Source organism: Crinia signifera, chromosome 7, assembly GCF_055691185.1.
Source record: "Crinia signifera chromosome 7, ASM5569118v1, whole genome shotgun sequence".
Taxonomy (NCBI): Eukaryota; Metazoa; Chordata; class Amphibia; order Anura; family Myobatrachidae; genus Crinia; species Crinia signifera.
Window position 1 is genome coordinate 104,265,346 of NC_139223.1, and position 17,143 is coordinate 104,282,488.

The 17,143-nt window shown below is 42.6% G+C and overlaps 1 protein-coding gene across 6 annotated transcripts in view; it reads right to left on the bottom strand.

The window, feature by feature from the left end:
• Positions 1–17,143, bottom strand: part of SLC29A4 (solute carrier family 29 member 4) — a 243,524-nt gene that overhangs the window by 46,495 nt on the left and 179,886 nt on the right. For all 6 annotated transcript variants that reach the window (XM_083153582.1, XM_083153583.1, XM_083153580.1 and 3 more), the window contains one exon: positions 14,086–14,342. In XM_083153582.1, the coding sequence (XP_083009708.1) occupies positions 14,086–14,342 (257 nt within the window). The remainder of the gene's footprint in view (positions 1–14,085; positions 14,343–17,143) is intronic.

A 17,143-nucleotide genomic window follows, 5' to 3' on the forward strand; every position in this document is an offset into this window, starting at 1 on the left:
TTCCCCATGTGTGGGGTTTTATACTGTGAACTTGATGCATCAGTTCCGGTTCCAGTCACCTGTCCGGAAGTGCCCGTTTTCAATCATTCACAATTATACATTAATATAATAGTCAATTCACCATTAAAATGCAATCAAATAAGTGTCCCCCTATGTACAGACAGAAGTTTACGCTCCCCGTTTGCGGTCAGGCCGGGGTCTCTTCAACTGGAAGTTGTCACCCGCCACTGGAAGTGTCTCTCCCATGGCTTCCATGTGTCCGTCCTTTGCAAATTTTGATTGGCTCTATGGCTGGATCTCAATACCAATTTGTTCATAACCTCAAAGGAAATAAAATAGCTTGTATTACTTCAGGATCAGAGGGTATAAAAAGCTTATATAAAGTGGCTATTATAAAAATAGGTAAAGACTGGATAAAATAGATACATGTATAAAATAAAAAGAGGAGGTATGGATCCGCACAGACTTAATACATGTTTGATCTATTGTACTAGAACCATTAGTTTGACCAATATACTGGACTACTCAATTAATGGTGGTAGTCTTGGATTGGTGGTGCGCCCAACACATCAGTATTTGTAACTGTGTAAGGGGGAGGTTGTATGCAAGGAGCATACAGAAAAAAGACAAATGTGATTTTATTTTCAACATGAGTGTAACCTGATAAATTGTCGACTGCCTTTATTACTGCATAGTCCTAAATAATAATGACAAATGGACATAATCACATTTCAAGTTATGGTAAAACAGTGCATTGTTGAAAGCGATTATTACACTATTTGCTGACTGCAAACAAAGAACCCACTGTGGCAATAACCACAAGGGTTGTAACCTCTAAGATCCAGAGCGTTATGAAATATAGGAGATTATAAACTTAATAATACAATGTAGCAAGAAAGTGTCGATATATATAAAAAGGAGTATTCCCTTTAAGTAACACAGGTCATCATACACAGGAAGCCACAATCACATAGGCTCCAGCAGCAATCAATCAAAGGAACAACCAATAGCTGAATCCCATGTTAGGAATAAGAAGTGGGCGCAAGCCCACAAGCAAGATGGCGGACTGAGGAAGCCAACAGCCACCGCCAGCCACACACGCTCGGACCATCTCCTGCTCAACACACTGACAGGGAGAGCAGACGAGACACCCACTAGCCGCCGCATCCAGAATCGCTGTCCCCGGCTGGGGAACAACATGCGGACGCTGTGAGGTAACCCCCGCCGTAGCTCAGCTGAGCTTGCGTGCGTCTGACTCTGCTGGGTCATACTCGGTGGGAGCTTACAGCTCCATTGATTACCCCACGCTGCAGCAATCATCTGTACTTTCATAACGGTACCAGTAACTACTTGCATGTTCACTTAGTGTAATCATATTGACAGAAATAGTGACCTTTTGTGCGTGCTTTATGTAAAAAAATTTTTGCACAGAGTCATTCTTACTGCAGTTTGGAAGGCGGATTAATATCTGTAAAGTGTTTAACTGATGGAAAAGAAACAGTAGCCACAGCCAAAGCAGAAAAACACCTGTGATGCCTAGACAACAGTTGAGATTACTGCAGTACAACAGGTGAGATTAAGCACACACGAACACACTGACTGTATTCACATAAGGCACAAAAGACTAGGACACAGGCATCCAGACCGCATTAAGGAACTTCAAAAGAGAGGCCTAACAAAGGACTTCACAGTATCAGACTGTTCAACAACCATGAGGTGTGAATGCTGTATCAAAGCCAACGCCACAAGAATGACAGTTCCAAAGAGCCCGAGACCTCATACACAGTGATGTGTGTGGCCCAATGCAAGTATATACACCAAACGGTAACAGATATATAGTGACTTTCACTGATGACTACTCAAGATATACAGTTACTTATCTGATCAAAAGCAAAGGTGAAGTACTGGACAAGATAAATGATTACATAACAATGGCTAGAAATAATTTCAAAGAAATCCACTAGTGTTTCGTATAACAATGCCAGTGAATTCACAGGTCTCAGAATAGAAAACTTCTTGAGACGACTTGGTATAGAGAACCATAAGACAGTACCCTATACACTGGAATAGAATGGGGTAGCTGAAAGAAAGAATAGGACTCTGACAGAAATGATCAGGTGCATGTTAACAGATTCAGGACTACCTGACAAATACTGGGGTGAAGCTGTAATGAAAGCCACATACTTACAAAACAGATTATTCTCAAGAACAGTGGAGAAAACACATATGAGTTGCGGTATGGCAGGAAACCAAATGTGTAACACATAAGAGTATTTTGATGTAAAGCATTTATGTACATTCCAGCAGAAAAACTCAGTAAATGGCAGAATCGCACAGTAGAAGGAATCCTCGTTAGATACAGTGAAAGTTCCAAAATTCTGAACCCAAAGACAAAGAAGATAACCATAAGCAATTGCGTGAACGTTGTGAAAGAATTAAGAAATGAAGTAATGATTTCATCAGAACTGGATAAAGAAGACAACGCTGACTCAAGTGACACCATCACAACAGAGGTTGAAGTACGTCTCAAACCAACTACTAAAGGTATGGAAGAGTGCGCAACAGGTGAAGTAAATGGGAACGACCAGAGAGAACAAAGGCAAAGCACCAGTGCATCTCTCTTATAAAGCTAGCACCATTAGTATATGTGAACCACATCATGGGAAGAAGTATCTAACTTAACAATGGAAGCTGAAAAATGGATAGAAGTAGCAAAAGAAGAAATTAAATCAATGCACAACAATCAGACATGGACACTAACAGAACCGCCAGCAGAAAGAAAAACCATAGGCAGCAAATGGACATTCACAGTCAAATACAACATAGAGGGAAAAGTGAAGTGATACAAGGCCAAACTAGTAGCAAAGGATATTCCAAAAAATATGGAGAGGACTATGATGAGACATTTGCTCCAGTAGTAAAGCACCCCATCTGGACATTGCTTACAGTAGCATCTGCAAAGGAAATGCAAGTAAGACACTTCAATGTAAAAACAGCGTTCTAAAAGAGAATATTTACATGGAACAGCCACCAGGTGTCAAAGAACCAGACCTAGTGTGCAAGCTCCAGAAGAGGATATATGGTCTGAAGCAGGCAGCAAGAGCCTGGAACATAAAATTAATTTATATGCTCATAAAGGAAGATGGCTGTAAAAACAGGAGGGAAGAGGGTCCTGCTCCAAGAAGCTTACAATCTAGAGGGAGAGGAGACAGACAGGTCACATGAGATTCAGGCAAGAAGGCCTGAAGGCAGGAGAGTGTACCCCCCTCACTTCTACATATGGTTAATGAAGCATATCAAGGTATCTGAATTCTGAAGCAATAATGTCATACCGTAAGGGACACCAGATGTTCACCTTAAAACTTCCTCACAATAAAGTCTCTACAGGGCCAACATGTTTCGAAATGTGAAAGTTTTTTCCTCCGGGCTGCAGAAGACTCTTCCCCATGTGTGGGGTTTTATACTGTGAACTTGATGCATCAGTTCCGGTTCCAGTCACCTGTCCAGAAGTGCCCGTTTTCAATCATTCGCAATTATACATTAATATAATAGTCAATTCATCATTAAAATGCAATCAAATAAGTGTCCCCCTATGTACAGACAGAAGTTTACGCTCCCCGTTCGCGGTCAGGCCGGGGTCTCTTCAACTGGAAGTTGTCATCCGCCACTGGAAGTGTCTCTCCCATGGCTTCCATGTGTCCGTCCTTTGCAAATTTTGATGGGCTCTATGGCTGGATCTCAATACCAATTTGTTCATAACCTCAAGGGAGATAAAATAGCTTGTATTACTTCAGGATCAGAGGGTATAAAAATCTTATATTATGTGGCTATTATAAAAATAGGTAAAGACTGGATAAAATAGATACATGTATAAAATATACAGATAAAAAATAAAAATAAGAAGTCCTGGTTGAGCCTGCCCAGGGCTAGAGTCCTGAACTTACAGTATAAATCATTTTCATCTCTGCCATTGACACATTTTTCTCGCCATTTTATCTTTCCACAATCTGTTTGATTCCCATAAATCTCTTAATATGGTGTGTTGCACACTCATGTACATCCTTGAAGTGATTAGATAGATTTTATGTAGTCAGTCCAGTTTTCCTCAAATGTTCAGCTATCCTGGTTTTTAGAGGGCGAGTGGTCCTTCCCACATAATGGAAGCCACAATCACATTCAACAATATACACCACTTTTCTTTGTGTGACGAGTTATAAATTCATCGACATTGATTGTGACGGTATGGAATATTTTTTCAGTATATTTTGAGATGTTATTCCTTATTTGCCTACATTCCAAACAAAGGCCACATCTATTATTTATTTATTTATTTATTAACAGTGTCTTATATAGCGCACACATATTCCGCAGCGCTTTACAGAGTATAGTTGAACATTCACATCAGTCCCTGCCCCAGTGGAGCCTACAATCTATATTCCCTACCAGATGTACACGCACACACAGACATTCTAGGGTTAATTTTTGTTGGAAGCCAATTGACCTACAAGTATATTTTTGGATTGTGGGAGGAAACCAGAGTACCCGGAGGAAACCCACGCAAACACGGGGAGAATATACAAACTCTGCACAGTTAGGGCCATGGTGGGAATCGAACCCATGACCTCAGTGCTGTGAGGCAGTAATGCTAACCATTACACCGTCTGTGCTGCCCTCAATCTATGAAACCTTTTTTTTTTATTATTATTGTAGTTTTAGATGGTAGTGCTACTTACTAAGTTAATTCTAAAGTTGGACAATTTCCGCTAGATAAAGCTTGGTCTGGGTGGCAAGAGATTTTTCTTAAAGATCGTCTCTACTTCTTATGATAAGTATCAAATTTAGTGATGAAACTATATTGATGTGGATAGTTAGGTTCTCTTTTATGCGTTTTCTCTGTTAGAAAATTCCCTCTCAGTACGTCTTCTAGAACCGAATTAGGGTTTTCTTCCTTATATCCTTTTTTCAGGAAGTTGCCCTTCATTACCTTTAGATGCTCCTGACATACATCATCTTTGCTGTAATTTCTTCTAACACTGACTTTACATTGACTTTTGAGGATGCCTTTCAACCATAGGAGGTAATACTGACTATCGATTGATATGTAAGTGTTAACATCCATTGGTTTATTATAAATTTTGGAAATGGATGGTGTTTCGTTCTGCTGATATAGTTAGATCCAGATAATTAATTTCCATTCTACTAATCCCAAAGGTCAAATGAATGTTCTTCTCATTATCATTTTGGAATGTGATGAATCTCTGGAGAGTTTCTTCTTTATCTTCCCATACCAGCAGAACATAGTTTATATAACTCTTCCAAAGTTTCAGATGTGTGCCCCAAGTTACGCTTTGTAGATAACTTGTTCTTCATAAAAGGACATGAAAAGATTAGCGAAAAATCTGGCAATGGCAGAGATGAAAATGATTTACAGTATAACTTAAGAACTCTAGCCCCAGGTGGGCCCAACCAGGACTTCTTATTTCTGTTTTGATCTTTTTCATTTATACATGTGAGTAGACTTTTTTTGGGGATGCACAGGAAGACATACCCCTATATTGTCCCACCGAGACTGGATATTGGGGTGATAATTTTTGTTTGTAGCCAACATAACTTTTATTGCATAGTTGTGCTTGGACACATTCTATTGGTTTGAGGTGGTTGGCGGTGCTCCCTGAGTCTGAAAGATAGACTATTTGTGCAAGGAGAAAAGAAGACTCTTTTTTTGGGGGCAGTTATTTTAGGCTGCTGGGATATGTTTTGGTAACGTGCTCTAAAAATAAAGTAAAATATAACTTTCATTAATATCCGTTTAAAAGATTAATATTGATAATGAGTAAAAGACACACACAAACAAACAGAAAAATAGATGGTAATAGACAAATTACAGGTAGCCATCCAGATGTGCGACTGTGATGGCTCTGTTCCAGTCCCCAATACCATTTACTAATTTAAAAAAATAATTAAATATAGTGTATGAGTTTACTTTCTCACTTAATGATATCACAATATATCTCTGTATTCGGGATTTCAAAAAAAAAATAGCTAGTCACAAATCCCAGATTTAAATGGTATTAATGCCCAAATTATATCAAAATTCATATGGTTTGCAGGGGGAGATCCCCTGCTACCTGGTGTTGCACAGCGGCTCTCCAACGCCTGGAGCACGCTGTGTTCTTGCGGTACTTCAGGATGACTCTGAGCGGTGGCTCTGCTGATAGCCATGTGTGCAGTGTCTGGGCAGCCCTGTCTGACTGAGCAGCCGGTCCGTGTCCTCTGGAATACTAGTGTCCTCTGTAAAATTGTAATGGGCTTGTTCACCTTATTGCCAGTCAATACATTTTTATGTAATTTGGGCATTAATACCATTTAAATCTGGGATTTGTGACTAGCTGTTTTTTAGAAATCCCAAATACAGGGATATATTGTGATATCATTAAGTGAGAAAGTAAACTCATAAGCCATTAACCTTACTGCATCACTACCACATGTATGGTAATGGAGATACCTCCACAGTCACATATGATTTCAGAAAACTGTGTAAAATGAAGGAGACCAATTAACCTAGTTACCCCAAACAAGTGGTCACTTTCTAGAGAGTGACTGGAGGTAACCATTCAATTACACTTGGCAAGTACTTTAATTGATCAGACTGTGTGGTAGCAATTTGAGTGCTATTAAAGCAATTTGCTCTCTCTACTCTCTCTCATTACCTTTTTTCTATACTATATATAGAATACTTCCTTTCTCCCTTTTTTCTTCTTTCGCACTCTCTCTCATCCCCAGATTACAGCACAACCCCTTGCAATGTCAAATGACAGGGTATTGTCAACTTCCTAACAGGGGACAGCAATTTGACTGAATAATTATCCTACTCTAGCACCTTACTTTAGCACTCTCTCTCATCACCAAATTGTGGGATGCCCCTTTGCAATGTCCTAGGATAACATGGGCTCAAAACCGCCCTAACAAGGAAAGCAGAAGAGTGTGTTTTTCCTTTTTTCTTTCCTTTTATTTAGTTTTCTCATTATTTCTCACTATCAGTCATATAAATGTGTTTAAAAAAATATTGATACATAAGGCTACAAAATAAAAAATATCCTGAATAACCTTGACTGGTAGCTAACGGGAAAGTTTGTTGCCCTTTACATTAATTGCACAGAACTGACTAATCTGCAGTGTAACTTGTAAAGAATTGAAACCTGTCTGATTGAATCTTTCTGCTGTGAGAAATTGATATACCTATATCATGTATGCTATTTGAAGCAAGGAAATTAACTGTATGTGTATATTCTCTCAGCCCGGATCCGATGTTCAGAGGCAATTTCAGCCATAAGGGAACCTATATAATTCAAACGTACTTTTCAGTAAAATGACATATATTTAATTCATTTTTTAAATTAGTAGATAGTATTGGGGACTTGAACAGAGCCATCACAGTTGCACGTCTGGATGGCTGCCTGTTATTTGTCTATTACCATCTATTTTTTTGTTTGTGTGTGTGTATCTTTTGCTCATTATCAATATTGATATTAATAAAAGTTATATTTTACTTTATTTTGAGAGCACGTTACCAAAACATTACCAAAGCACCTTACCAAAACGTTACCAGAATCCTAAAATAACTAAAAATAAGAGTGCCCCCAAAAAAGTATTATTTTCTCCTTGCACAAATATTTTATACATGTATCTATTTTTATCCTGTATTTACCTATTTTTCTAATAGCCCCTTCATATATTTTTATACCCCCTATTTTATCTCCCTTGAGCATATGAACAAATTGGTATTGAGATCCAGCCATAGAGCCCATCAAAATTTGTGAAGGACAGACATGTGGGAGCCGCGGGAGAGACATTTCTGACAGTGGATGACAACTTCCGGTGGAAGAGACCTCTGGCCGGACCGCAAACGGGGAGCGTGAACTGTCTGTACATTAACAGCTGGACATGCGGGGACACTAAGGGGACACTTATTTGGTTGCATTTTAATGGTGAAATTGACTATTAAATTAATCTACTGTATAATTGCGAATGATTGAAAACGGGCACTTCCAGCCGGGCGACCGGAACTGGAAGTGATGCATCAAGTTCACAGTATAAAACCCCACACATGGGGAAGAGTCTTCTGCAGCCCTGAGGAAGAAACTTGGATGTTTCAAAACATCTTGTCCCTGAAGGGACTTTGGTACTCTTTACCTAGCACGGCGCCCATCGCGGGCATCGCGGGTACATTTATGTCTGCCCGCGACGCGACCGACGCGATGACCGCGATTTCCCATTGAAACCCATGTTAAACATGGAAATCGCGTCGGTCGCGTCGCGGCCGGCCATAAATGTGCACACGATGGCCACGACGCGATGCCCACGATTTGCCATAGGAATATATGTTAAAAGGCCCGATGGACACGATTTTCATGGTAAATGGCTCAATGGACCCGATTTTACCATAGCAAACAATGTTAAATGGGCCTTAGTGCCCAAATACTTACCCTGAACTCTGAAATGGCCCCCCCAATTGTTTACGCCACCCCACGATCAACGTCAACCCGAAGCGTGGCGAGCGCAGCGAGCCCGCGAGGGGCGGCGGTACGCGTCCTCCGACCTTTTCATACCCCCACTATCCACGTCGGCGTGGAGTTGAGAATAGAATAGTGTGGCGAGCGCAGCGAGCCACCGAGCCCGAAGCGTGGCGAGCGCAGCGAGCCCCGCGAGGGGACGCGGATACCTTCACAGGTAAACGCGTCCCCTCGCGGGCTTCACAGGTGTCCGCGTCGCCACGGACACCTGTGAAGGCCGCGAGGGGACGCGTATAGCTGTGAAGGTATCCGCGTCCCCTCGCGGGGCTCGCTGCGCTCGCCACGCTTCGGGCTCGGTGGCTCGCTACGCTCGCCACACTATTCTATTCTCAACTCCACGCCGACGTGGATAGTGGGGGTATGAAAAGGTCGGAGGACGCGTACCGCCGCCCCTCGCGGGCTCGCTGCGCTCGCCACGCTTCGGGTTGACGTTGATCGTGGGGTGGCGTAAACAATTGGGGGGGCCATTTCATAGTTCAGGGTAAGTATTTGGGCTCTAAGGGCCATTTAACATTGTTTCCTATGGTAAAATCGGGTCCATTGAGCCATTTAACATTAAAATCGTGTCCATCGGGCATTTTAACATTGATTCCTATGGCAAATCGTGGGCATCGCGTCGCGGCCATCGTGTGCACATTTATGGCCGGCCGCGACGCGACCGACACGATGTCCATGTTTAACATGGTTTTCAATGGGAAATCGTGGACATCGCGTCGCGTGCGGGCATCTTTAGCCCGCATACGACGCGACCGACGCGATAATTTACCTCACGATGCCCACGATCAAGATCGTGGGCGCCGTGCTAGGTAAAGAGTACCGGGACTTTTTATTGTGAGGAAGTCTGGTGTCCATTTCTTGGTGAAGCAGTCAGTTATCCGGATTGCCTAGCTGTTTTTCTCAAAACAAGAACCTTCTCCTCTTGTTTATTGCTTTATTATGGGTCCCATGTTATTTGTATGAATAAATTCCCTTTTTTGAGTCGTTTTTATTATTGAGCACCTGACGATGTGAGACCGGTATAACATTATTGCTTCAGAATTAAGCTAAAGATACCCTGATATGCTTCATTAACCATTTGTAGAAGTGAATGGGGTGCGCATTTATTACTTAAAAGCCATTGAAAGATACCTTGATATGTTTTTATAACTTCTTGTAGAAGTGAGTTGGGTACACTTATACTTGATTGGAATGCCAAAGTTTAATGTGGAGTACAGAGTAATGTGGAGTACAGAAGTGTCTCCTGGACTTGGCTAAAAGCAGGTCATTGGTGACTTTGACTAGGGAAGTTCCAGTGGATTGGAGTGGGTGAAAGCCAAACTGAAGAGAATCAAACATGGACCTGTCAAATGTGGTAGCTGCTGATATGGTTGTATACCACCCATCCAAGTAGTTTGGAAGTGAACATGAGTAGAGAGATTGGGTGGTAGCTAGCAAATGACAAGGGGTCAAGTTGCGTTTTTAATTAATAGGTTAGACAAGAACTTGTTTGAGTGGTGAGGGAAAGAGTAGAGAGTGATAGGTTGAAGTGCAGTGGGTGATCTGGAGCAAAGGAGGTGAGATTGGAAGGGATTAAGGTGGAGGGGGAAGAGGATAGGATGAAGCAGTGGACTTTCTTGTTTATAGTGGAGTGGAAGGAGCACAAGGTGGGAAAGCTCAGGGAAGAGGATGGTGGGGGCAGCAGAACTGCCAAGGAGTGTCAGGAGGAGATTTTGTGGCAGATGGCCTTAAATTTGGAGAAGGAAGAGAAGGAGGCCAATTTAGTGTCAGTGAGGGATGATGGGACGGGTGCAAAGGCGAGCATTGAAAGTATCAAAGAGGTGGCAGAGACTGGAGGACTAAGAAGAGGTAAGTGATTGGAAAAGGAGTTTATTCCCAAGGCAATAGGGCAGAGCTGTAGGAACAGAAAAAAAACTTGAAAGAGATCTGTCCTAAAGAGGTGCTAAACAATGCCAGAACTGGGTTGGGGTTTGGAATAACAAAGGGGACAGAGAAGGTGTGGGCAACAGAATAGAGTGTGGAGGTGAGGGTAAATTTATAGAAGAAGGCCACCTGGTTTGAACAGACCATGGTGAATACAAGAGAAAAGAGAGTATTGAGTGAGGATAGTGGGGTCCAGAGACCTGAGATTGGATCTGGTGAGAGTGGGTCTGAGTGCAGTGAGGAGAGGAGGAGATGAGAGTGTGAAAGAGTGTAGATGGTGTTAGAGAGTGGGAAAGGAGAGTTGGAGAAGTCAGAAGGGTCACACCAGTGAATGAATAAAAGGCAGTGGCCGAGTCAGTTAGTAGGGGTGGAGGTATGGAGAATGGCCAAAAAAGTAGTAGAGGGCAAGAAGATTAGTGTTATTTTGTCAATAGGGATGTTAAAGTCACAGTGGACTATAGAGAAGAACTGGGGAAGCGATTCAGAGAAATTATTAAGGAATGGGGTAGCAACACCGATAGATTGCACCTCAAATATGTAGAAAGAGAGGGAGTGGTCAGTTGAGGTGACATGAAAGGTGCAGTTTGCGGAGAGGAAGATGCCCACCAGTTAATTTTGTCGATGAAAATGTTACCGTAATAGGATTTTTTTAATAACGAAAATGTTGACTAAATATTCGTCCATGTCATGACTAAAATTGACTAGATGAAAATGATGTATCATTTTCGTCAGGACACCACAGTTTTCGAGTTATTGATTTTTTTGGGGTTCTTTAATTAATAACACAGTTTTATCCATCCTCTCTGGCCCTAGATTTACTCACTTGCGCTCCGGCTGCACAACAACTCTTTGTCATGTTTATTTAGCTAGCTAATTAGTTAAATTTAGCCAAATAGCTATATATTATAATATGCATCCTTACAGCTTTATTATATTTTGCAGTAGACTAGTACTGTACTACTTACTTGTATCAGGTAAATTGTATTTTTCTTTAATTATTTCAATAAAAAAAATGTATAAAAAAACCCAATTGTATTCTTGAATTGATATGTGCAGAAAATAAATGACCTGCTGTGAAGGAAATAGCATTTTGTTGCACTTGTTTGATACCTAGATTACTAAACACATAGTGAAAGGTATACCAAGTATTCAAGGGAATGATAGAGAAATTATCTTCAGCAAAATCCATTACATTATCAATAAACTGCAAAGCTGTTACTAAATCATTGACTAAAATTAGGCGAAAATATTCCACTGACTAAATCTTGACGAAATTAAAATTTTTTACCAAAATGTGATATTTAATTTCGTAAATTTTTTGGAAAGTGACTAAGACTAAAACCAAATTGAAACTCCCTGACAAAATTAACACTGATGACAGTTGTGAAGCCTGACAGAGTGGATGAAGAGGGAAGTAGGGGAGGTGGAGTCAGAGCAGGAAGAAAAGGTTTTGGTTAAGACAAGAAGGTTACGATAGTAGGAGATGTAGAGGTCATGGATATTGGGCTGATTTTTGCATATTTATCTGTCATTCCAGACAGCACAGAATCTGAGGGAAGGGACAGGTGAGAGGTGAATCAGGTTGGCAGGGCTGTGGGTGCAGAGGGTGGTCTGCAACTGAGGAGAGGGGCTGAGAGCACACAGAGTGGATTAGTGTGGCACAGGGTCACAGAGCAATTGCTCCAATACATTAGTGCTGTTCAGAAAAATAATCTCAAAATGTAGAGAATTAAAAAAAAGTAAGATAAACAGTATAAAAAGTGGGGGTAATAAAGGCAAATGTAGTACAGACATGAATTATGGGGAATCAAGGCAAACTGAAATTATTACTTAATAGTTGTAATTGTCAAATTTAGTTGAACAGGAAGCAATGGATAAGTACATTAGGTTATTGAGTCATGCAGGCAGGAAGTTCAGTGAGGGATGTCCAGGCTGTACATTCAGCAGGTGTTGGAGGTGGTGAATTAGCTAACTACACTATACTGTACATGGGGCCGGGCTCTTCTTTGCTGGTGAATCACCAGAACGTCACCGCTGGTGATCCGCCACCAGCCCGGCTCGCCATCTGACTGAGACGCGCGTGCGTCTCACGCGCACGCACGTCTCACGCGCACGCACGTCTCAGTTTCCGTCGGCGGGGCGACGGGAACCCTGTCCATGTCCGCTTTAGGGAGATGGACAGGGTTGGGGGGGTGCGGGGAGGCAGTGGGGACCCCGGGTGACCGCCGACAAGCCGTCAGTGACCCGGGGGAAGCGCTGTCAGAAGGGGACGCACACGCGCACCTCGTGCGCGCGCGTCCCCTTTCGCTGTACAGATGGCGGGTGGCGGGGATGGCGGCTGGCGTCGCCATCGCCATCCCCTGCAATGATGGGACCTGCCCCATCTGTATGTTGATACCAGTCCATATGGAGGCGGCTATTAGTTAGATGGTTGTTCTTCTGTTTTTCTCCTGTTTATCTCTGGTATATCTCCAAAATTCATGTTAATATTTCAGCACCCTTTACACTTGACATAACTTCACAACCATCTACATACAGTATTTGTTTTTTTCCTCTTAAGTATCCTTTTATAATCTAGGAGACTCATCTTCACCTCAGGGGTGGGGGATATGGGAACAGTCTGACAACACCCCATCAAGCTAAATGTACATGATTTTCTTCATTTCAGTTCCGCATCCTCCACTAAGAGCAGAAGAGTGGGATGCAGGGAGTGTAAGGGCATGTGGGAGGCTTGCCCAAGATTTTTGGGAGCCTCCTAGCCATTGCAGGAAGGTAAGCAAGTATGGTATATAGGCCTAATTGGAAGCCCCTTGCAAAGCAAAACAGATTACATTGAAAGTCCAGTACACTCCCCTCTAATGCACAATGATTTCATGCCCTACTACAGTCTGAGAACTACTAGTATAAATTATAAACCAGTTTACCTAGCAGAGTTTATTAGTAGAAAAGCACAATGCAGGGATGTTAGGTGTATAACTTCTCCTCTCCCTCAGTACCATTTCCAGCAACAGAACACTGCAAAATGCTCACATTTTATTGATTTTCTTCTAAGAAACTCTGCTAGGTAACCTGAATAGATTACCTAGCAGAGTTTGTTAACAAAAACATTAGATTGTGAGCACTACTACAGTTTGCAGTGGCTGGGGATGGGACAGAGGGAGATGAGATTGACATGGGAACACATGAGATTGTTGTGTGGGACTAGGAGAGAAGAAATGGCACTGGGGACACAAGAGATGGGACACACAGGATTGGCACTGGGGAAACACAGGTGGATGGTACTGAACAGACTGAAACGAATATGTTAATCTGGCCCTTATACTAGCCAATGCCTCTCCAACTATTCACATCACCAAACATGACTGCATTACTGGCCATTCCAGACATCCTGTAAACCCCAATCAGATGTCATGGAGCCCTGCATGTCAATGGCACACCCATAGTTACAGCCATGCGAGAACATTTTTATTTCAGTTCAGACAAAATAACAAGATGCTGGTAAAGGCAAAGCAAAAATAAAAAAATACACAGATTACTCTTGTAAATATTTTTTCACTGTTCATGTTGATAGGAACTTCTGTAAATAACTTACTTCTTCTGCATACGTACTGTGGTGCACTTTATATCGGAAGCTCGGCTCTGAAAGACTCCTCATCAGTGAGTTTTTGAGTAGAGATTTATTTGTGTAGTACTGAACAAAATGAGTTCTTCTCACCAACAAGTGCAAAACAAAGCACATAAGCTCCAGTGATATGGAAATTAAGAAAAAGATTATTGTGCTCTGTTTCTCATCTGGTAGCAAAAGCTTGGTAAATATGCGGCTGAGAGAGATTATTACTCCGGCAGTACCTGAAGAGTCAAATGAAAAATGTCAGATAATACCCTAATTCTCACTAGTGATGAGCAAATGACAATCACCTTTAGGCCCATTCATACTGTGAACATAAAATTACTTTGGTTCAAATTATTATAATCATTGAGGTTTCATTTGAGAAACACAATTTCTATCTCACTTCCTTCTTCATGCTGCACATATTGAAATATCAAAATAGCTTTGTGCTTATTGCGGAAAAATCTGCATGTGCAGTATGACAAAAGGGAAAGTTGACTGTAAATTTCCTGTACATAATAATCAAGATTAAGGACACTTATGCCACCGCCTATCGTAGATACAGATGGAGCCGGGTTCCCTCTTGCTGGCGATCCGCCAGGAGCGAGGCACTCCATCTGACTGAGCCGTGCGTGCGTCTCACATACACGCGTGTCTCAGTTTCCGGGCGGCGGGGCGATGGGAACCTGTACGTCTCCGCTTCAGGGAGACAGACAGGGTTAGGGGGGGTGCGGGGAGGCGGTGGGGACCCCGGGTGACCACCGACAAGCCGGCGGGGACCCAGGGGAAGCGCCGTGGGAAGGGGATGCACGCGCATCTCGTGCACGCGCGTCCCCTATCGCAGATACAGATGGCGGCTGGCGGGGGATGGCGGCTGGCAATTCTGCCACCATCCCCTGCAAAGACCAGGCCGGCTTCATCTGTACTAAGATTATTGAGGGAAATTCTCTCTTCCTTGGGGAGATTATAATTTCCTTGATATTGCTTAGGGGTATCAATTGCATGTTGTTCAATATTTCTAGCAAAGTATTTAATGGAGTGGTTTGTTGAGGAGGGGTTCATAATTGGATTTCTTGCAAATTGAACATATTGATTCTATAGATTTCTCTAAAAAGTGTTCCTTGAGGCTTAATAGTCAGCAAAATTTATATATATAGCCCGTTTCAGGCTATACAGCCTTCATCCTGGACTGACTGAAGGCTGTATAGGACAAAACAGGCTTGTTGACTGCGGTCTTGTAAATAGATGGTGAAATAGGTGAAATAGGTGATTATATGGATAAATTAACAACACAGCTGGAAAAATACAAAGCCGATTTCGTCAACTGTAAGAAAGATAATATGGAAAAAGTCACAAAAGATTATGCAACAAGAATCCAGACAAGGAGGGGCCGCCGGGGGAGAGGGAAAAGAGGAAAGAAATAACGGTAGAGAATATTGTTTTCAATCTGTCGAACAGGACCCTGACAGAGGATGAGGTAAAAGGTTTAAACAAAGTACTTACATTGGTTCGTACAAATCATATCACAAGTAGATACTTGGGGGTAACCTGCGCACTGTGCTTTGTTCGGTGCTAGCGGCGGCACCAGCCGTTTGACCTGGCACGGCTAGTTTTGATAAATGCAGAAGAGGGTAGTGGTGCCGCGCTCTGCCCCTATAGTCCTTTTTGCTGGTGTGATGTATATGAACAAATGATGACTGGAAACTCTGGTCTATTTTGAAGAATATTGTAACTTTACTCATGAATAAATGTGAACATTGTATGCATTCCAAATGCTTTCACAGATAGGTTTATACAGTGTTAGTATCCACGGATATTGTTACTAATAAATAAATAAAACAATGAAATGGGGATTAGGATAAACGTACAGATTAACAAATGCAAACACATCTATGCAGATTCATAAATGCAATCATATAAATGCAGATGTATATTTCTGTATGTGAGGGGTATTGGGCGGTGTAGGTGGGGGTGCACAGGGGGTCTGCAGGAAGGTGGATGGGGGCGTCCTGGAACGGAGATGGGCTGCCTTGCGGGGATGTTGTTGCTCGTCCCGGTAGATTTGAATCTACAGGTTCCCCGTGCTGGTCAGGGGGTGCTGGTATTCTCGTGTTGTCTGTTGTTCGTGTCGACCGTTTTCCTGGTGTCAGGTCTGCGGGTGGATGTCAGGTCTGCGGGTGGTAGCGGTGCACTAGCGGGTTGGGGGTTGGCGGTGGTTGGTCCGGAGGAACCTTATGCCGTTCCTCTTCAGGGTGACAGTTCAGCGCTGTTCGCCGTCCAGGTTGCTGCGCTGTCTGTCACTCCTGTTCGGTCTAGCGTGGTTCTTCTGACAGAGTGCCTACTCACCTACTCCCTCTCCGTTATGCCCGTGCTGCGAGTCTCTGCACCCGCCGGTGTTCTTCAGCTGTTAGGTCTTCTCCGTGTCCTCGCTCTTTGTGATGCCGTCAGTTGGTGGTCTCTGATCACTGCAGGTGATGTTTGCCGGCTGTTCCAATCTTTCTCTGCTGTTGTTGATTTGTGCAGGCCCCTGGCTGGTGAAGGGGTGGTTTTTTTTTTTTTCAGGGTTATTGGGAAGGCTGTGGATTGTGGGTGCTTTTTGGTTCCTTGGTGTCTCTCTCTCCAACGCGTTTCGGCCTTTGGATGGGCCTTCTTCTAGGGAGTTTGCAGAGTGTGCTCCATGAGGCTGTCTTTATTAGAGGTGGGCGGGAGTTTGGTGGGAGGTTTCGTGTTTGTCTCTTTCTCATTGGTTGTTTGATCTTGCTTCTTGCAACAGAGAACAACCGACCACTCAGAAGCAAGATCAAACAACCAATGAGAAAGAGACAAACACGAAACCTCCCACCAAACTCCCGCCCACCTCTAATATCTGTGAAAGCATTTGGAATGCATACAATGTTCACATTTATTCATGAGTAAAGTTACAATATTCTTCAAATCATATCACAATTCTTTGAAGAGGTAGATCTATATAGATTTTGCTGACTATTAAGCTTCAAGGAACACTTTCCGGAAACATCTACAGTATAGAACACATATGTCC